At 35.6% G+C, this 21,667-nt stretch overlaps 2 protein-coding genes and 1 pseudogene across 4 annotated transcripts; 2 read left to right on the top strand and 1 right to left on the bottom strand.

The window, feature by feature from the left end:
- The first annotated feature begins 325 nt into the window (after nucleotides 1-325).
- On the top strand, nucleotides 326-4,242 carry LOC116108391 (ubiquitin C-terminal hydrolase 22-like). The gene is made up of 3 exons (XM_031394646.1): nucleotides 326-1,320; nucleotides 1,547-1,671; nucleotides 3,452-4,242. The coding sequence occupies exons 1-3, from the start codon at nucleotides 509-511 to the stop codon at nucleotides 4,219-4,221; spliced, it is 1,707 nt and encodes a 568-aa protein (XP_031250506.1). The 5' UTR covers nucleotides 326-508; the 3' UTR covers nucleotides 4,222-4,242.
- A 467-nt stretch (nucleotides 4,243-4,709) lies between these two features.
- On the bottom strand, nucleotides 4,710-6,866 carry LOC116108404 (annotated as a pseudogene).
- A 1,105-nt stretch (nucleotides 6,867-7,971) lies between these two features.
- On the top strand, nucleotides 7,972-21,423 carry LOC116108375 (translocase of chloroplast 90, chloroplastic). 3 transcript variants are annotated; one of them, XM_031394624.1, is made up of 3 exons: nucleotides 7,972-8,241; nucleotides 8,371-8,518; nucleotides 18,665-21,423. In XM_031394624.1, the coding sequence occupies exons 2-3, from the start codon at nucleotides 8,392-8,394 to the stop codon at nucleotides 20,923-20,925; spliced, it is 2,388 nt and encodes a 795-aa protein (XP_031250484.1). In that variant the 5' UTR covers nucleotides 7,972-8,241; nucleotides 8,371-8,391; the 3' UTR covers nucleotides 20,926-21,423. The 3 variants fall into 3 exon arrangements, with proteins under 3 accessions (XP_031250484.1, XP_031250483.1, XP_031250482.1); XM_031394623.1 differs by having other exon boundaries at nucleotides 8,377-8,518; XM_031394622.1 differs by having other exon boundaries at nucleotides 8,387-8,518.
- Nucleotides 21,424-21,667: the final 244 nt, after the last annotated feature.

A 21,667-nucleotide genomic window follows, 5' to 3' on the forward strand; every position in this document is an offset into this window, starting at 1 on the left:
AGCGATTTGAATGAGTGGGGCAAACTTTTAAATTTCAAATTTTAAAAAACTTTCATTAATTATGATTTTTCCCACATATATTTTAATCTTTTTATTTTAACCAATTTTACATGTTTAATAAATCCTAACTATACCACGTCAGCTTCTCCAAATTAAAAAAAAATGAAAAATATATTCAAGGCCATTTTGTTAAATTGAAACTTGGATGGCCGAGAAGTTAAATTTTCTCTATTAATGTGTATATAAGTAAAATTAAATTGAAAAAGAAAAAGAAAAATACAAAACCCAACAGTTCAGAACTAAGAAGTAAAGAAGAAGCCACATCTGCCCGAACCAAACATCACTCTCACACTCCCACACTTACTTCTATTCATCCTCATCACTCCCCATGCTCCTTCACTTCCATTTCTTCCATCTCAGCCGTTGATTTCTTCCCCCAATCCCCTCGATCCCATGACCCTTATGTTCTTCTACAAATCTAGGGTTTCCACCGCCAATTTTCATCATCATGTCATCCAAGATCAATCACCACCACAAAATCAACGGTCAGATCTTCCCCCAACCATGTCCCCATCTCGCTGACTTCCGCACCCGTAACGACTCCAAACCGTTCCGGGCCCTTCAAGCCTGCCTGCACATCAAACCTCCCGGCGGTCGCGCCGCCATCCGCCGTGACCCGTACGAGGTGCCCCGTTGCGGCGCGTGTGGCGACGCTTCCAAACCTCGTCTATACGCCTGCATGACTTGTGCTTGCATCTGCTGTCACGCGCCTCCACATTCCTCCCACGCGGCGGCGCACGCCGCATCACGGTGTATACCTCCCGGTCACGAGATCGCCGTGGACGTGGATCGGGCCGAGCTCTTCTGCTGCGCGTGCCGTGACCAGGTGTACGATCGTGATTTTGACGCGGCGGTGGTGCTGGCCCACACGACGAGCTCAATCCAGTCGTCAAAACCTGAAAATCTCCGCAAACGACGACGTATCGATTACCGTCCGTGGAGCCCAGATTTACGAGAACGGGCCTTGATGGTTAATAACGCAAGCCCAATTGATAGTATGAACGGGAGTAACAGCAATCTGCCGATGGGATTACGTGGACTGAATAATTTAGGGAACACGTGTTTTATGAACTCGGTATTACAAGCATTGTTTCATACGCCGCCGTTGCGGAATTACTTTTTAAGTGATAGGCATAACCGGTACTATTGCCAGTCGAAGAATGGTGTTAGGTTGTGTTTGGCGTGTGACATGGACGCCATGTTTTCTGCCGTGTTTTCGGGGGATCGGACGCCTTATAGTCCCGCGAAGTTCTTGTATAGGTAAGTTTGTTTTGATGGTGAACTGGGTTTGTTATAAGTTAGTAGATGGGAGAGTGAGACAAAAGTTTGTAGCTTGTAGTACACACTGTGCGATTTTGGGTGATTTGGGGATTTTATTTTACCTTTTTTTTTTTTTTTTTTTTACTATGGGCAATTCTTTTGTTGGTGGGTAGTTAAGTGCACGTTTTGAAATGAGATGGATGGATGTGTTGGTTTTGTGTTGCAGTTGGTGGCAACATGCTTCTAACTTGGCAAGTTACGAGCAACAGGATGCCCATGAGTTTTTCATTTCCATGCTTGATGGAATCCATGAGAAGGTGGAGAAGGATCAAAGTAAGCCCCGAAGTCAAGGTAATTTTTTTTTCTTTTCTAAATAGTTGCAAGATCTTTGTTATATTGCTTTATGAATTGGTAAGCATGGTCTAGATTGTGCGAAAGAGAGTATTCAGTGAGACAGACAAACTGTACCATTTATCTTGCTTCATATATATTTCACTAATAAAAGCTAACGTCTTGATTAGGCGGATAAAAGAGAAAAGAAAATTGCATATATGACATAGTTTTGTTGGATAGGTGGATCTATAAATGTCAAACTTTATATTGAACTTGAATGGTGTGTGATTTCAATGAATGAAATTAATCAAAGCATCAGTATTGGGAAGGTTTAATGTAGCTTTCTGGGTAGCATCTTGGTTAGTTAAAATTGTGTTGGATTTTTTTAGAATGTTCTCACTGACGGCACTCTTGTAGTTCTCTTAATGTTTCTGTTGTTCGTTCTATTTGGATATTTTCTTTGATCATGCTTTAATTGTACTATTGCTTGTTTGTTTAGCTGAAAGTTGATATCTTGTCTTTATCACCTGACATATATATTATTTGTTGAGTTTAGATTGGAATTCAGAAATTATAATTGCTCTTCATTAGCAACATAGCGCATGATCAATAGATTGTCTAACTTTGAGGTTTAAGTGGAAAGAAGCTGTAAATAATTGCAGTAGCCTGTAGATGCTTAAGAACACATTTTATAATTCAATCTTGATTAAGTCACTGTGGAAAGTGATAAATTTTTTAAGCGTGGATAAAACTAGCTGTCACGCTAAGACCGTAATATCATCTATTTAGAGTGACTTAATGTGCTGCTAATCCCCCACTTTGTAATATTCTAGTTTTCTTTGTGATCAAGATGATCCAAAATACTTTTTAAGGATTAAGAAGTAACCACAACATTTAACTGCAGGGTGAGAGTTTTAGGTTTCTTGTTTGTTGCCCTAGGAGTTGCCAAGTGCTTCCAGATTTAGGGCTAATACTCAACCTCGAACTGCAGGCTTGATGATGTCATCTGCTTCACTCCTGTAAGTCAACTTTTCCTAGCCTACTGGTTTCATCATAGGAATTTCTTGTCTTCATGATTATCTTGTTAACTCAAACCTTTGCCATTTATAGGGTCTTATATTATGACAAAGTTGATACCAGTCTCAGAGAAAGAACAAGAGTTGCCTTAGGTTTTCTGCAAGGATAAATTTCCTTCTCAAAATTTGAGAACTTTGATTCTCATTTGCTCTTCGTGTCACACATCTTTTGTGCTCCCTCTAGTATTGGTAGAGATATTGGAATTCCTTTCAAACTTGATGAAGTTTCTGCTAATTCGCCGTATGTTTTTTTTTCCCATTTTCAAGTTTCTTTTGTCTCAACCCTTTTTTACTTAACATGTTGTGCTGCACTTGTTGTATTTTAACTTGTTGATAGTTGTTTTTTTTTTCTGACTACTGCGATCAGGTCTAGCGGTTCTCAGTTGTGTAGAGCATTGAGATAGAGATAAGAGGCTAAAAAAGATATTTCTTTGTACTGTGGCATTTGACTTTTGTTAAAGAGTAGATCTAATGCTATGTTTTCAGGGAAAAAAAAAAATGTAACTTTGTGTTGTTATTGTGCTCTAGGTCTTTGTTGACTTGTTATATTCATGGAATTTATGTGTGCCCTATTTTGTAGAATAGCAGAATTCTTGTACAAGGAGTATTTATATGATTTCAAACTTTACATGTCGTGGATAGTAAAGAATTTGCCAGCTGAAATATTGAGTCATTTGTCTATCATGTCAAATATTTTAATGATTTTTTTCTTGGTAGTGCAGGCAATGGAGAATGTTGTATTGCTCATAGAGTGTTCTCCGGTATTCTACGATCTGATGTCATGTGTATGGCATGTGGTTTCACATCAACAACATACGACCCATGTGTTGACTTCTCCCTGGACTTGGAGCCAAATCAAGGGGGTTCTGCAAAGACAGTGCCAAAGTCGAATCATTCTTGCAATGGTGAGGCAGATTCCATGAGTTCAAGCCAAAACTGTGGAATATCTACCTTGATGGGGTGCTTGGACCGGTTTACAAGACCTGAAAGATTGGGGTCTGACCAAAAGTTCTTCTGCCAACAATGTCAGGTTAGGCAGGAGTCTCTTAAACAGATGTCCATAAGAAAGCTTCCATTGGTTTCTTGTTTCCACATCAAAAGATTTGAGCATTCTTCTGTTCGGAAAATGTCAAGGAAGGTTGATCGTTATCTTCAGTTTCCTCTTTCATTGAACATGACTCCTTATCTTTCTTCTTCCATCTTAAGGGGTCGATTCGGGAATAGGTGTTTTCCATACGATGGGGATGAATCCGATGGATTGAGTGAACTCTCATCGGAGTTTGAGTTGTTTGCGGTTGTCACTCACACAGGTAAGCTCGATGCTGGCCACTATGTGACTTATTTGCGGTTAAGTAATCAATGGTACAAATGTGATGATGCTTGGATCACTCAAGTTAATGAGAACATTGTGAGAGCTGCACAAGGGTACATGATGTTTTACGTGCAGAAGATGTTTTATTACAAAGCAAGTGAGAAGCAGGTTGTCTCATGATTCGTCAAAGGGAAACTGAGATATAGCTGATAGACTCAATCACACAAAAGCAAGTAAAAGCTCGGATAACACCATTGACAACTGTGGTTAAATACGGAATTGTGAATTAATCAAATGCCACGGCTAGATTTTTGTATACCATATATACAGATTTCTTCGCGTTGCTATACTCATCAGCAGAAGACAAGCTGATCGATTAAGTATTTGAGTGGAATTTTATAATTCTCAATTGGAGTGTAAAGTTAGCCTAAATTTTTGAGGCATCAGAATATTCGAGAAAATTAATTTAGAAAAAGGTTCGGATTCATTGAAAAAGGTTTCTGATCTGATCTTTTCTTTTCCATTGTTTGGCAGTAGTGGTATTAACCATGAAAGTGGATTTATGTTTTGAAGCATAAGATTCAATAGCTTAGTTCATAACACATGTTAACATTGTGTAGTACATTCAATAGCAGATATAATAACATATTTCAACTGATCTGCACAGATTACATGAGGGCTTCTGAAATCCAATCTGCAAGATTAGCTACCACAAAACCTAGGAATACCTGTAGGAAATCGCCAAATTTATTAATTTGGTGTCGTAATGTTGAATTGTAAGAGGAATAGGGTTTAGATTAACCTGAACTGATCCAATGATATAAAGAAGTGAATAGTGTTGAGCATGTCTTCCACCAGGGCTAGTGGGACTGTAAGAGAAACACCGACTGCTGCCACCAATGGTGATGTCCAAACTACCCCTAATGCCCTGTCACCAATTACTATGCCATGATTCATCTTCAGAAAAATATTCATAAGAAAAAAAAAAAAAAAAATGGAAATTCACAACATTATATTATACCAGAAATAATCAGAAAGAAAGTTTCCAACAAAACCGTTTATGAGAATTATCTGTGTCATTTTGGCTGATTTGGGAAATGAAAATTTAGGTTCAATACCCATGGCAGTCAAAGGCCAAGCTGAAAACCAAACAAATTGCTCTGTCAATTTGCCTACCACCATTTAAACATGTTATTTAACTCTGCATCATTCATATATTTATGTAAATGAAGTTATTTACCAAACCACCAATAGGCAACAAGCGAGAATATTCAAATATACCCAAATAACATTTGCATGTCCACCCTTTCTCCTTTCTCTCCAGAAAACTTTTTAAGCAACACTGCATGCATTATATACAACTCTTTTAGTTTATGCTAAACTGAATAATATTGAACATTCTATATGTAATACGAACATTAATTTCAAGAACCTGTAAATAGTCCATAAGTCATAGCTGAGAGTAGCAAATACATCTCCTTCAAGAGAATGGTTCCTGTTGACCAGCAAAATTTATTTATCAAATTAGAGGGGGAGAGAAAAGGTCATACATTGCTTGGATTGAGATTGATCTGAAGCCCATGTTTTCCCAAGTGTTGTCATAGCAACACCAGTTATGCTGATTACCACGGAAATTACTTTGACTAATTTGATTTTGTCTTGGCCAATAAGTGCACTTATTAGAAGAGTGACAAGTCCTGATGTTGAACACAATAATGTTGTAGTTGCCACACTCGTTCTTGACAGTGCAGCATTTGTCAAATACTGAATGCCAAAAATAACAACACTTAATATAAACATTAGTACTTTCTGGACACTAAGCAATCTCATAGAAGAAACCCATAAAAGGATATCATGTCAGTCTCAGTGCTCTGACCTCTGTTAAAAACCAGTTAGGAGCAATGCCAAATCCAAATGTAGCAACTTACTTTGCGCTAAGTTTACCCTCTTGTTCTAGAGTTTCTTCGTTATCTTTGCTTTCAAATTCTTCCTTAGCACATATGTTTATTGCACATTCCTTTACATTAGACGGTGATCCATAAGGTTTGGCTTCTAAATATCCATGATGAACACGTGAATCAAGTTCTCTAGAGGAAGTTCTATCGATATCAACCGTTTCTGGCTCTGAACCATTACTGCTTTTACTAGAGGGTCGTCTGAAAAACTTTCGTATCAAATCCTTGAGGATTGCTAATGGAAGATAAGCCACCAAAAGGGATGTTCCAAGATACGTTACTGCAAATGGGTGGTCATAATTTCTGAATACACCCTGTTGAACAAATATATTTAAGTTAGGTAGTTAAAGTTTCAGCACATGAAATGAGAAAAAGGATAAAGAAAAGAGCAAAATCTGTAGCACTTGTTTTTAGTGTTCTTCTATATGAAAGGCTATCGGGTAAAAAACCTGATATACACAAAAAGAGGCAACACCCTTAGCGGCAAGAGAGCAAGTAAAAAAGACGGTGATTGGTAGATTTAAATATCAGTAGAAATAATAACAAATCCAGTATCAACAAAAGGAAATCATGGTTACCAACCAACGTGGATACAACATCGATCATTAGTAAACGCATTCATATACATGTATATATATATAAAACTTCTAAACTTCACATTTTGGTCCAAAAAAGTAGTTAACTTTGTATGTCAGCGAAGAAATTATCTGATACTACAAAGATTATCTCTACAATTATGAATGACTTGTGCTTCTTATCAACACAACTTATAATGAGGTCATGAATAAAGAGAAAACTGACCTGGGTAGCCTCTGCAGATGTAGCCCACATGATGAGAACCAAACCTCCTTTATATTTCCCATTACCCATCTCTGCTTAATTATAATAATAATTTATTTCCTTACAAATGGAAATGGAAATTTTGCAATTTCTACTCGAGTTTATCCGCTTGCTGGGACGTACGTCAATATTTATATTCGTTGAGAGAATGAAGCAAATAGCACATGGTGCCTGTGCCACCCTCTTTCTGTTGACTCATACAGTCGAATATATGTTATTTGAATTTTGGGAAAACCTACTACAGAGAAAAAAAAAAAAAAAAAAAAAAAAGAGTTTTAAAAAGTATTTAAATATAAATTATTCTTTTTAAAAAGAATTTATTTGAAAAGAAACTTTGTTACTTCAGTATAATATCTGAAATTTACAATATTGAAAAAGATGAGAATACAGCAGAAATTTCTCAATCAATCATCCATCTTGATTCAACAGTTTCAGGAGCTGCCGAGTTGATGATTAAATTTTAATTCTACTCTTAAATCTTAATGATTCAATTAAAATATATGAAAAAGCAAGAATTTATGTTTATTTAAAACAAAATGGTAGAAGTTAGTGGAAGTCAGTTTCATTTCTTTGTAATATGTCTTAATAAGAGAAAGTCTTGAGTATAAGCCACACTAAATGAGAATATACCAATTATTTCACTGATTTGGTATGAGTATTCTTTTATGATTTGGTAAGTTGTTTTAATGGATGCTATAGTATATATATATATCATCACATAATGTATCACAAATCCCAAAAGACTAACATATCTCATAATTGAATCTCTTTAGGTTATTAAAAAATAAAGAGATATTTGGTTTAGATTTACAAGTTTGGTATAAAGATGAATAATATACACAACATATTTGATGTGGGCCCATAACTTACTACAACAAAATATGGTTGGTTTAATTTGAATATTGCACAAGTACCACTTTTTTCACGTAATAAAAAAATCTATCAAATTGGATTTCGTTTTCAGTTGTAATGATACGCTGAATTTGGATCTCTTTTATTCTATTTGGAAATCATATGGTTTTAATTTAAAATATAGAAAAATATGTCCAATTATCAACTACATCCAAAACCACTCTAAGCGCATATTAGTGTCGTACTCGTATCGTATTGTTATTTGTTAAAACACTCATTTTGTTCTTCGTTTTCCCCAAAATGCAACAACAAACAAAATTTACACATCCATCTATTTCTGTCTTATCTCATCTTTCTCCTTCTTCTTCCACTTCTCAGCCTCACCTTCGTTATCATATCACCATACCGACACTCAACTCCAACTCGCCTTTCAATTCTATTATTCGAATTGATTAGTTGAATCATTGTTGCTCGCCAGATGAATTTTCGTCGTTTAAGCGGCTCTTTGATTCTCGTTGCCCTCTAAATTTCACCTTCAATTTCTCCGTTTTAGGTGATTAAGTCTTATTGTCAATTCATTTTCTTTGTTGCGGTGGCCGTGGGTTTTAATTTCACTATTTTTGTGATTGTAATCGTAATTTTTTTTTTTTTTGTATTTTGTGGATGATTTTAATTGTCGTAGTTTTAGTATCATTCAGGGTGAATGAAGGGTGTTAGAGACTGGGTTTTCTCTCAGTTATTATCAAATTCACTGGCATCATCTAGGCCCTTGTCAACCGGTGGAAGTCTCTTTCGTGGAGGATCGCCTGATGAAGAATTTGACGAGCGAGGTATTTGCATTTTCTCTTCCCCTCCTTGTTTTAGCTTAACATTTTATCTTTTTAGGATGAAATTATGTGAAATGTGAATTTGCACTATGCCAACTAGTTTAGACCAATTGCCAAGTATCGTATTGATATCTTCCTCTTAGTTTTCTAGGTCATTCCACTGATGTCAATTGCCCTTGTTTGTCAATTGGATTCCTAGTCACTCGGTTATATCATTATTCTACCCAAAAACAGTATTTCAGGTGCCTTACTGTTTGGTTTTGTTTTTGAAATTATGTTCTTCAATCATGTGTTCTTTGGTTTTGGGTTGTCATGCAAGGAGCAGTTAGTATTTCAAACTGATGGATAGTTGTATAACACCATATTTCTGTGATGGTTAATTAAACGAAAGATGGTAAACCAGTAATTATTCTCTTGGAGGCATTTCTTTTTAACTACATTTGATGTTTTGCACCAAGGAATAACAACTCTGTTGAATTGTCAATATATTGCTTGAGTATTTCCGGATAGGGCTCTACCAATTCATGTGTGATCAAGTTTTTCTGAGTTACTTCTTCAAACTTTATATGTCTGAGGAAACATTTTATAAGGAGAACTCTGATATACTTATGTCTTGGTATTGACCTGTCTTGGACTTCTGAATGTGAAATATGTCATTAATAGAGTTTTTTTTAGCATTTTCGAGTCTGTGATACTGTTTTCTTGTTGCTTTTTTACTCTGAATTGATAGTTAAGTCTGAAATGCAAAATGTTCCTCGTGGTGTCCGTACTTTTTCTTCCTAGATTAGCTGTGTTGTCTAATGTTGTTATTTCTATAAATAATAGCACCATCTGAAATGCAAATGTCCTCGTGGGTCCGTACTTTTCTTCCTAATTAGCTGTGGGTCTAATGTTGTTATTTCTATAAATAATACACCATCTGGTGCTCAGGCTCTACATTTTCAAATTGTACTGTGTTGATGATATATTGGTAAGAAATTGCTCGAGTGTCATGTTCCAATTTGAGTCTCTGAATTGAGATTTTTTTAAATTTTTTATTGGCTGTTGTTGCATATTTTTGAGAGCTTATCATGTCGTTATTTTCAGCTCACCATCCATTTTGCTAGCACCACCAGTGTCTCCTGATGCATCACCGTTTCGTGATTTAATCAGGGTTATGGGCCTCATCAATCGCAGCACAAGTTCAAGTTGAAGATTCTTTTCAATCTAATATTCATAATGCTGATCGGAAAAAGATGGGTTCTTGGGCAAAGGTTGAGGATCTCCAAATTATTTCTTCCGTCTTATACAACGTGTTGGCATGGACACGATGGTCTCCTGGTGGCTAAAGTTTTATATCGGATACACCTGGCAACTTGTTACGAGCTGGGGAATCAGATATAAAAGGTCAACCTCAGAACTGATATTTAGAGCAATAGCAAAGAGCAAGAGGTGGCAGGTCTGCCTGAATTAGATTTTCTCAATTAGAATACTTGTCCTGGGAAAACGGGGTTGGTAAGAGTGCACAATAATTCTGTTTTGATCAATAAGACCAAGACTGATGCATTTCAACCAGCAACAATCACATTCGAGAGGTTGTGGGAACTGTTAATGGGATAAAAATACCTTTCATTGATACCCCTGGTTTCTTACCTTCTTCTACAAGGAGTATGAGGAAAATAGGAAGATTATGCTCTCTGTCAAGAAGTTCATTAAAAATCACCTCCAGACATTGTTTTATTTTTGAACGCCTAGACACATCAACATGGCTACATTGATTTTCCACTTCTGAAGCTAATGACTGAAGTTTTCGGTTCTGCATTTTGGTTTAACACTATCCTTGTCATGACTCATTCTTCAACTCTTCCTGATGGACCCAGGGTATCCTGTTAGCTATGAATCATAGTGAGCCAATGTACAGATTTAGTACAACACTCCTACACCAGGCAGTATCTGACTCAAGAATTGAAAACCCTGTGCTTTTAGTGGAAAATCATCCTCAGTGTAGAAAAAATGTGAGGGGGGAATTGTATCCTTCCAATAGACAGGTTTGGAAATCTCATTTCTTGTTGTTTCCATATGTACCAAAGTTCTTGGTGATGCTAACTCCCCTGGAATTTCGAGACAGCATCCAATTGGGGCCCTTGAATACCCCTTCCTTCTATGCCTCATCTCCTTTCATCTTTTCTCCGTCATCGCTCATTGTCAAATCCAAGTGAAGCTGAGAAGGAAATGGACGATATTTTGTTTCGGACGGATAAGAAGATGAGTATGATCATTACCATCGATAAGAATTCTGACAAAAGCCAGTTTGAGAGATTAACAAAATCCCAAAAAGATCATATCTTGATGAGCTTGATTACCGAGAGATTCATTTTGAGAAACAGTTGAAAGAAGAGTCTCGAAGGCGGAAGGAGGTTAAGCTTTCCAGGGAGGAAATTTCCCCAATGACAATAATACTGATAGTGAGGTATATCCAGAGGCTGTCATGCTACCAGATAGGCAGTCCCTCCTAGTTTTGACTCAGATTGCCTGGCCTACAGATACCGCTGCCTTGTGACAGTGACCAGTGGCTTGCAAGGCCTGTTCTTGATCCCCATGGATGGGATCATATGTTGGCTTTGTGGAATAAATTTGGAGACAGCTTTGGAAATAAAAAATGTCTTCATCTCAATCGCAGGTCAGACAAGCAAGGACAAGCATGATTTCAGTATTCAATCCGAGTGTGCTGCAGCCTACATGGATCCTATGGGGCCTACTTATTGTGTTGGTCTTGATGTTCAATCTGCTGGTAAAGATCTGATATATACAATTCACAGCAACACAAAAAGAGAATCTCAAGCAGAATGTTACTGACTTGGGGTTTTTCTTTGACATCTTTTGGAAACAAGTATTATCGGTACAAAACTTGAAGATGCCTTACTGATTGGGAAACAGCTAAAGTTGGTAAGTGAATGCCGGCCTAATGGGGGTGAGAACAAGTTGCATATGTGGGAGCTTAGAAGCAATTTTAGAGGGAGAGCTACCCTGTGAGGAATGACAACATCAGTTTGACAATGACAGCTCTCTCTTATAATAAAGAGCTAGTATTATGAGTTTTCCAATCCGAGTTCCGGCCAAGTCGAGGCATGAAAATGTCCGTTAATGCTAATCTAAATAGCAGGAAAATGGGACAGGTTGGTATAAAATTGTCTAGCACTGAGCATATGGAAATTGGTTTGATTGCAGTTTTTGCAATTTTCAAGGCCTATTCCGCAGAAAGGCATCGGAAGCAAAGGCCAGAAGCATGGAGAGAGGATAATTTTCCTCTTTTGGTACTAAGGAGAATAGAGAAATGAATTTTGTGGTGCCCTGTGCCCATTCCGGAATTTTTACTGTAACTTTTTAGGCGATTATTTGAGAAGTGTCACGAGAGGATAGATAGATACAGTTGCGTTTTAGTCTGAAAACTTGTAAACCTCTGATTTGGTTTTCACTCAGAATGCTTGTTAGAACGCTGGTTATGGCCACAGAGGTTACTATCAGGTAAATTGGTGATAATTGTACAGGAAATCACTGAAGATGATTTTTTTTTTGTTTCCTATCCATGTAGTAAGTTATAGAAATAAGCCAAAACCAAACTCTTTTTGTTTCTTCTTCTTCTTCGTGGTAATAAAATTAGTGTTTTTGCAAGCAGTGTATTTGATTTCAATATGATGAGTTGGGATTGTGTTGAAATGGAAGTGAGTATGGTTGATAGAATTGATCGTAGCTTTATCAAAAACTGGAGCAGGAGTTGAAGATATTGTTTAACCTATTATCTATTGTTGTATTGACACAGACAATGAGCATCTAGTTCCAAGAGGCTTGTCTGCTTACTGCGTAAGCTTTGATTGATTGACACTCGGTGCAGAATGTTTAAGTGGCATTTGAAAATAGTTCAAGTTGAGAGGAGTATAGAAATGTCAATACTCCCAATAGTTAGTATATTAATTAGTGAAGAAAAATCAGGGCGATGTTTGAAGGGTATTTGGGTCTGTGAGAAATTGAAGCCATAACCTTTCTCTCGAAAAACTTATTTTTTCACCTTCTTGAATGTGGTACGTGTCTTAAGTGAAAAGATTTTTGCCGCTTACAATTTTTATGTGTCTTCACTCAAATCCATAATTGAGAAATTAAAGGGGAGCACAACTTACTTTCTCAAGTTGGACCAAGGGATTTTTCCCTACAAATTAGTGAACGTGTGATATTTTGTTTTCAATATGAGCAAAAAGCAAGAGTTTATAAATCTTGACAATTTTTCCTTTACCAAAAAGAGTAACCATTGAAGATTGATTTCACTACAAACTTTTGCCCATCATTGTGAAGCCATTGGGCAGTGAAGGAAATGGTCAGGGATTCTGCATCATTTTTGCACATACACACCAGAGGGGGAGAGACTCATTTAATGGTACTTCAATTGGATGAGATGATATCAATTGTATTGAGTTTTCTTGAACCAAAATTCATGCAAAATCTTGAACTTGGGAAGAACTTTTGCCTTCCAAATTGAAAATTCGATGTTTAGCTTGTAGCCGAGTCAGTGTCCCAATGGAGCTTGGACTACTGTCGTTGAGCCGACTGTTGTTGTCAGTGTCTTGATGACATCCATCACATTCACTTGTGGCTCAGTCGATGGAGCGACTAAAGTCCTCGCCATATTTGGTTTGGTAAGTTGTCGTGTTTGCTAGTAGGGAGTTTGAATCTCCTCATTGATGGTGTCTAGGTTGTTGACGCCGACGTCGTCGGTACAGTTGGCATCAACCCTACTTTTGGATCTAGTTTTTTGAGTCATTTGTGCAACTCTGAAACAAGGCTAGTTTGCCGAGAAACTCAAAGAACTTGTGAGGCTCTTTTTCTAGCATCAAACTGTTGATGTTTTTTTGCATTAACTAGAAGTACACAAGACTAGAGGAATATGCGTAGGATTCTGCTTAAATTCATAGTTTTGGTATTGGATTGATGGAAAATAATGATCCAAAACAACACACAGAACAAAAGGATTTTTAGAGTGGTTCGTTTGCTTAGAATGCAAATCCTACGCTGCGTTATGTTATAGAGAGTTTATAAGAACAACAAACTGAATTACAAAGAGTTATCTCAAGGAATCCCTCAAGTTATCTCTCTTCCCAACCTCTATACGAATGAATCTCTGTGTGTGTATTAGGCGTAATGACTCTTATGTCATATCACTTAAATGAACCAGAGTTTGGATTTATATACTATATCTATTACAAGTTTGAGTTTAATACAAAATGAATAAAACAGGAAATTGGCTTCATCTTCACCCTTTTATTTGCAAAGTCTTTATCACATTTTATCTCCTAGCCAAATCGGGGAATATCCTTTCCTGATTTACCGCACAAAATAATATAAATGTAATATATGTGTCCTTAATATTTAGTCTTTATGTCAACTAATTCCACTACTAAAATTTTCACTGAAGATGAAAGTTTTCACTTTTCACAAAGCCAAGAATAAATCTAACATACAATTCATTGATGGGAAGTGATTTTTGTCGCCTATCAATATCTTTCACTTTTTAAATGTAGGTTTTGTTTGGAACAGTTTAGCTTTAATTAAAATTATTTGAAATATGATTATAATTTCTAGATACATTCTAATCTATTTTATATTTTTGTTTTAACTTCTAACCTTTAATTTTACATAAACCTTAAACTTAAATTTTTTTAATCATTAAAACTTTTTAGTTTTATTTCATGAAAATATAAGACTAAAATTATAGAAAAAACAATTGCACAACAAGAAGAATTTGAACAAGAAAAAATAAATTTCAAATTTGAAGTTAAGAATTTAGGGGAAATGAGTGTAAATAAAAAATCTAGTTAAGTTTGAGATTGGGGAAAAAGGGTTTAAAGAGTTCTTTTTTTTTTTTAATTACTGAAAAAAATATAGTAGAATCTTTCTATAATGATACTCTATATAAGAATAACTTCTATATAGTCATAAATAATTATGGTTCCAACTTGAACTAGTTATAAATAAGAATAAATTTCACATTATAATAAGTTATAATTTTTCTAGGTCCCGTCTTAAGGAACTTGCTTCTACATAATAATAATAATTATATGTATATTGTAAAAAATATATATTATGTTAAATTAATGGTTTAAGATGAAATAAAATATTTATCTAAAAATGTTTAGGACAATGATTTATGCTTTAAATTAATTTGTTACCACATATTTTATCTTGTGGATACATAATAAGTCACTATCATGAACACTTTATTGTTGAAGCCAAAATATTTCTAATTTCTCAAGTATGTTTAGAGTTTATTGACATGAAACTTTTGGTATTTCTATTCTATCATCCTTATGATTATTTCTTTCCTCTTCTTGTCTAATTCAAGTAATAATTTCTTTTTCAGTTAAAATATACACAACTTATTGCTCATTTGGATAATTAAGAAAGACATTGATATCTATTTAAATAGTATAGTGAATTTATCGAATCTAATCACTCAATTTTACAATAATTCGTTGATATCTATTTCTATACTATCATAATACTACTAAAACAATGAATTGAAATCTTAATACTATTAAAATATGAATTATAAAATAAAGAATAAAAATAATAATTTTTATTTAAAAAATAATTATTATAAATACATTTTTATTAAGTTATAATTTAAATTTAATTAACCCAAAATTATGATAATAAAGATGTTGTACTGTATTGACCAACATATTGACTATTGAGCAATGGGATAACGATTAATTAAGTCTTTTACGTCAACAAATTCCGCAACTAATTATTTCTGATAAAGATATAAGTTACCAAAAAGCCAATAATAAACCTAAAATAAAATTCATTGACACCCTTCTCAAAAAAACAAAAAACAAAAAATGTCAGACCCATCACGTTAACACATCATCTTATATATGATAAAGAATTCTGTACTAATAATAATAATAATAATAATAATAATAATAATAATAATAATAATAATAATAATACGTGAAATCTCTTATGATTATAATAATGAGATTAACTAATTTTATTACTATAAAGAGGTTATAACTTAATGGAGATATAGTTACAAAAATTATAGTTTTGATTTCTTATTTTTTAGTTTATGTTTTAATAGTACAATATTATGATTTCAATTCATATTTTAGTAATATTAGGATTTCAATTCAGCGTTTCGATTGCCTACTTTTAAAATGACTGTATCTTAGAACCAACAAAGATAAGTGTCATTGATAAAACTATAAATGCAGTTGATACATGATCAATTGATGTGAAGCCACAAACAATTGCCAATGGTTTTAAGCATTGCAAAATTAAGACTCCCGATTTCGATGAATTGCAAGTTACAAATAAAGTGGATGAGAAAAATAAAAGAGTTATTGTAAAATTGAGTGATTAGATTCGATAATTTCACTACACTAATCGAATGGATAGTAAAGTCTTCCTCGATCATCCAAATGAGCAGCAAATCGTGTATGTTATAACCGAAGAAGAAATCATTGCTACATTAGACAGGAAGATAAAGGAAATAATCTTAAGGATGATAGAACGGAAATACAAATTCGTGCCATGAAGCTCTAAACATGCTTAAGAAGCTAAAAATATTTTGGCTTCAATAAGAATGTATCCATGCTAATAAGATATTACATACTAATAAGGTAAAGAATGTGGTAACAATTTTAAAATCTAAATTATTATCCCAAATAACTTTAGATAAATATTTTATTTTATCTTAAACCTTTAATGTAACATAACATATATTTTTTGGTAATATACAGATAATTATTACTATATGGAGGTAACTTTCTTTGAGACGAGAATTAAAAAAATTATAACTTATTACAATGCAGAGTTTATTTTTATTTATAACTATCCTAAATTGATATTAGAATTTTTTATGATGGTGCCCTGTGCCCATTCCGGAATTTTTACTGTAACTTTTAGGCGATTATTTGAGAAGTGTCACAGAGAAAGATAGATAGATACAGTTGGTTTTAGTCTGAAAACTTGTAAACCTCTGATTTGGTTTTCACTACAGAATGCTTGTTAGAACGCTGGTTTGGCCACAGAGGTTACTATCAGGTAATGGTGATAATGTACAGGAAATCACTGAAGATGAATTTTTTTTTTTTGTTTCCTGATCCATGTAGTAAGTTGAAATAGAATAAGCCAAAACCAAAACTTTTTCTTCTTCTTCTTGTGGTAATAAAATTAGTGTTTTTGCAGCAGTGTATTTTGATTTCAATATGATGAGTTGGGATTGTGTTGAAATGGAAAGTGAGTATGGTTGATAGAATTGATCGTAGGTTTATCAAAAACTTGGAGCAGGAGTTGAAGATATTGTTTAACCTATTATCTATTGTTGTATGACACAGACAATGAGCATCTAGTTCCAAGAGGCTTGTCTGCTTACTGCGTAGCTTTGATTGATGAACTCGGTGCAGGAATGTTTAAGTGGCCATTTGAAAATAGTTCAAGTTTGAGAGGAGTATAGAAGTCAATCATCCCAAAGTTGAGTATATATTAATTAAGTGAAGAAAAATCAGGGCGATGTTTGAAGGGTGTTGGGTCTGTGAAGAAATTAAGAGCCATAACCTTTCTTCTCGAAACAAATTTATTTTCACCTTCTTGAATGTGGTACGTGTCTAAGTGAAAAGATTGGTTGCCGCTTACAATTTTATGTGTCTTCACTCAAATCCAAATTGAGAAATTAAAGGGGGAGCACAACTACTTTCTCAAGTTGGACCAAGGGATTTTCCCTAACAAATTAGTGAACGTGTGATATGTTGTTTTAATAGGATAAACAAAAGAGCAAGAGTTTATGAAAATCTTGACAATTTTTCCTTTACCAAAGAAAGAGTAAACCATTGAAGATTGATTTCACTACAAACTTTTGCCCATCATTGTGAAGCCATTGGGCAGTGAAGGAACAAATGGTCAGGGGATTCTGCACATTTTTGCACATAACACACCAGAGGGGGGAGAGACTCATTTAATGGTACTTCAATTGGATGAGATGATATCAATTGTATTGAGTTTCCTTGAACCAAAATTCATGCAAAATCTTGAACTTTGGGAAGAACTTTTGCCTTCCAAATTGAAAAATTCGAGTGTTAAAGCTTGTAGCCGAGTCAGTGTCCCATGGAGCTTGGACTACTGTCGTTGAGCCTGGCATGTTGTTGTCAGTGTCTTGATGACATCATCACATTCACTTGTGGCTCAGTCGATGGAGCGACTAAAGTCCTCGCCAATTTGGATTTGGTAGAGTTGTCGTGGTTTGCTAGTAGGGGAGTTTGAATCTCCTCATTGATGGTGTCTAGGTTGTTGACGCCGACGTGTGCGGTACAGTTGGCATCAACCCTATTTTGGATCTAGTTTTTTGAGTCATGTTTGCAACTCTGAAACAAGGCTTAGTTTGCCGAGAAAGCTCAAAGAACTTTGTGAGAGTCTTTTTCTAGCATCAAACTGTTGATGTAGTTTTTTGCAATAACTAGAAGTACACAAGACTAGAGGAATATGCGTAGGATTTGCTTAAGATTCATAGGTTTGGTATTGGATGATTGGAAAAAATAAGTCCAAAACAACCACACAGAACAAAAGGATTTTTAGAGTGGGTCGGTTGCTTAGAATGCAAATCCTACGTCTGCTGTTATGTTATAGAGAGTTTATAAGAACAACAAACTGAATTAAAAGAGTATCTCAAGGAATCCCTCAGTTATCTCTCTTCCCAACCTCTATACGAATGAATCTCTGTGTGTGTATTAGGCGTAATGACCTTATGTCATATCACTTAAATGAACCAGATTGGATTTATATACTATCATACAAGTTTGAGTTAATACAAAATGAATAAAACAGGAAATTGGCTTCATCTTCACCTTTATTTGCAAAGTCTTTATCACATTTATCTCCTAGCCAAATGGGGAATATCCTTTCCTGATTTACCGCACAAAATAATATAAATGTAATATATTGTGTCCTTAATCATCTGGTGCTCAGGCTCTACATTTTCAAATTGTACTGTGTTGATGATAATATTGGTAAGAAATTGCTCGAGTGTCATGTTCCAATTTGAGTCTCTGAATTGAATTTTTTTAAATTTTTTATTGGCTGTTGTTGCATATTTTTGAGAGCTTATCATGTCGTTATTTTCAGCTCACACATCCAGTTTGCTAGCACCACCAGTGTCTCCTGATGCATCACGCGTTTCTGATGTTAATCAGGGTTATGGGCCTCATCAATCGCAGCAACAAGTTCAAGTTGAAGATTCTTTTCAATCTAATATTCATAATGCTGATCGGAAAAAGATGGGTTCTTTGGCAAAGGTTGAGGATCTCCAAATTAAGTTCTTCCGTCTTATACAGCGTGTTGGGCATGGACATGATGGTCTCCTGGTGGCTAAAGTTTTATATCGGATACACCTGGCAACTTTGATACGAGCTGGGGAATCAGATATAAAAAGGGTCAACCTCAGAACTGATAGAGTTAGAGCAATAGCAAGAGAGCAAGAGGTGGCAGGTCTGCCTGAATTAGATTTCTCAATTAGAATACTTGTCCTGGGAAAAACGGGGGTTGGTAAGAGTGCAACAATAAATTCTGTATTTGATCAAATAAAGACCAAGACTGATGCATTTCAACCAGCAACAGATCACATTCGAGAGGTTGTGGGAACTGTTAATGGGATAAAAATAACTTTCATTGATACCCCTGGTTTCTTACCTTCTTCTACAAGGAGTATGAGGAGAAATAGGAAGATTATGCTCTCTGTCAAGAAGTTCATTAAAAAATCACCTCCAGACATTGTTTTATATTTTGAACGCCTAGACAACATCAACATGGGCTACATTGATTTTCCACTTCTGAAGCTAATGACTGAAGTTTTCGGTTCTGCAATTTGGTTTAACACTATCCTTGTCATGACTCATTCTTCAACTCTTCCTGATGGACCCAGTGGGTATCCTGTTAGCTATGAATCATATGTGAGCCAATGTACAGATTTAGTACAACACTACATACACCAGGCAGTATCTGACTCAAGACTTGAAAACCCTGTGCTTTTAGTGGAAAATCATCCTCAGTGTAGAAAAAATGTGAGGGGGGAATGTATCCTTCCAAATGGACAGGTTTGGAAATCTCATTTCTTGTTGTTATCCATATGTACCAAAGTTCTTGGTGATGCTAACTCCCTTCTGGAATTTCGAGACAGCATCCAATTGGGGCCCTTGAATAATACCCGACTTCCTTCTATGCCTCATCTCCTTTCATCTTTTCTCCGTCATCGCTCATTATCAAATCCAAGTGAAGCTGAGAAGGAAATGGACGAGATATTTGTTTCGGACATGGATGAAGAAGATGAGTATGATCAGTTACCATCGATAAGAATTCTGACAAAAGCTCAGTTTGAGAGATTAACAAAATCCCAGAAAAGATCATATCTTGATGAGCTTGATTACCGAGAGATTCTATATTTGAAGAAACAGTTGAAAGAAGAGTCTCGAAGGCGGAAGGAGGTTAAGCTTTCCAGGGAGGAAAATTTCCCCAATGACAATAATACTGATAGTGAGGTATATCCAGAGGCTGTCATGCTACCAGATATGGCAGTCCCTCCTAGTTTTGACTCAGATTGCCTGGCCTACAGATACCGCTGCCTTGTGACAAGTGACCAGTGGCTTGCGAGGCCTGTTCTTGATCCCCATGGATGGGATCATGATGTTGGCTTTGATGGAATAAATTTGGAGACAGCTTTGGAAATAAAAAGGAATGTCTTCATCTCAATCGCAGGTCAGACAAGCAAGGACAAGCATGATTTCAGTATTCAATCCGAGTGTGCTGCAGCCTACATGGATCCTATGGGGCCTACTTATTGTGTTGGTCTTGATGTTCAATCTGCTGGTAAAGATATGATATATACAATTCACAGCAACACAAAAATGAGGAATCTCAAGCAGAATGTTACTGACTTGGGGGTTTCTTTGACATCTTTTGGAAACAAGTATTATCTTGGTACAAAACTTGAAGATGCCTTACTGATTGGGAAACAGCTAAAGTTGGTAATGAATGCCGGCCTAATGGGGGGTGCAGAACAAGTTGCATATGGTGGGAGCTTAGAAGCAATTTTAAGAGGGAGAGACTACCCTGTGAGGAATGACAACATCAGTTTGACAATGACAGCTCTCTCTTATAATAAAGAGCTAGTATTAGGTGGAGTTTTCCAATCCGAGTTCCGGCCAAGTCGAGGCATGAAAATGTCCGTTAATGCTAATCTAAATAGCAGGAAAATGGGACAGGTTGGTATAAAATTGTCTAGCACTGAGCATATGGAAATTGGTTTGATTGCAGTTTTTGCAATTTTCAAGGGCCTATTCCGCAGAAAGGCATCAGAAGACAAAGGCACAGAAGCATTGGAGAGAGGATAATTTTCCTCTTTTGGTACTAAGGAGAAATAGAGAAATGAATTTTGTGGTGCCCTGTGCCCATTCCGGAATTTTTACTGTAACTTTTTAGGCGATTGTTTGAGAAGTGTGACAGAGAAGGATATAGATAGATACAGTTGCGTTTTTAGTCTGAAAACTCGTAAACCTCTGATTTGGTTTTTCACTACAGAATGCTTGTTAGAACTGCCGGTTATGGCCACAGAGGTTACTATCAGGTAAATTGGTGATAATTGTACAGGAAATCACTGAAGATGAGTTTTTCGTTTCCCTGATCCGTGTAGTAAGCTGAAATAGAAATAAGCCAAAACCAAACTCTTTTTCTTCTTCTTCTTCTTCTTCCTGGTAATAAAATTAGTGTTTTTGCAAGCTGTGTATTTTTATTTCAATATGATGAGTTGGGATTGTGTTGAAATGGAAAGTGAGTATGGTTGATAGAATTGATCGTAGCTTTATCAAAAACTTGAGCAGGAGTTGAAGATATTGTTTAACCTATTATCTATTGTGTATTGACACAGACAATGAGCATCTAGTTCCAAGGGCTTGTCTGCTTACTGCGTAAGCTTTGATTGATTGAACTCGGTGCAGGAATGTTTAAGTGGCATTTGAAAATAGTTCAAGTTGAGAGGAGTATAGAAATGTCAATACTCCCAATAGGTGAGTATATATTAATTAAGTGAAGAAAAATCAGGGCGATGTTTGAAGGGTAGTGGGTCTGTGAAGAAAT

Source organism: Pistacia vera, unplaced genomic scaffold (genome assembly GCF_008641045.1).
Source record: "Pistacia vera cultivar Batoury unplaced genomic scaffold, PisVer_v2 Contig563, whole genome shotgun sequence".
NCBI classification, from domain to species: Eukaryota; Viridiplantae; Streptophyta; class Magnoliopsida; order Sapindales; family Anacardiaceae; genus Pistacia; species Pistacia vera.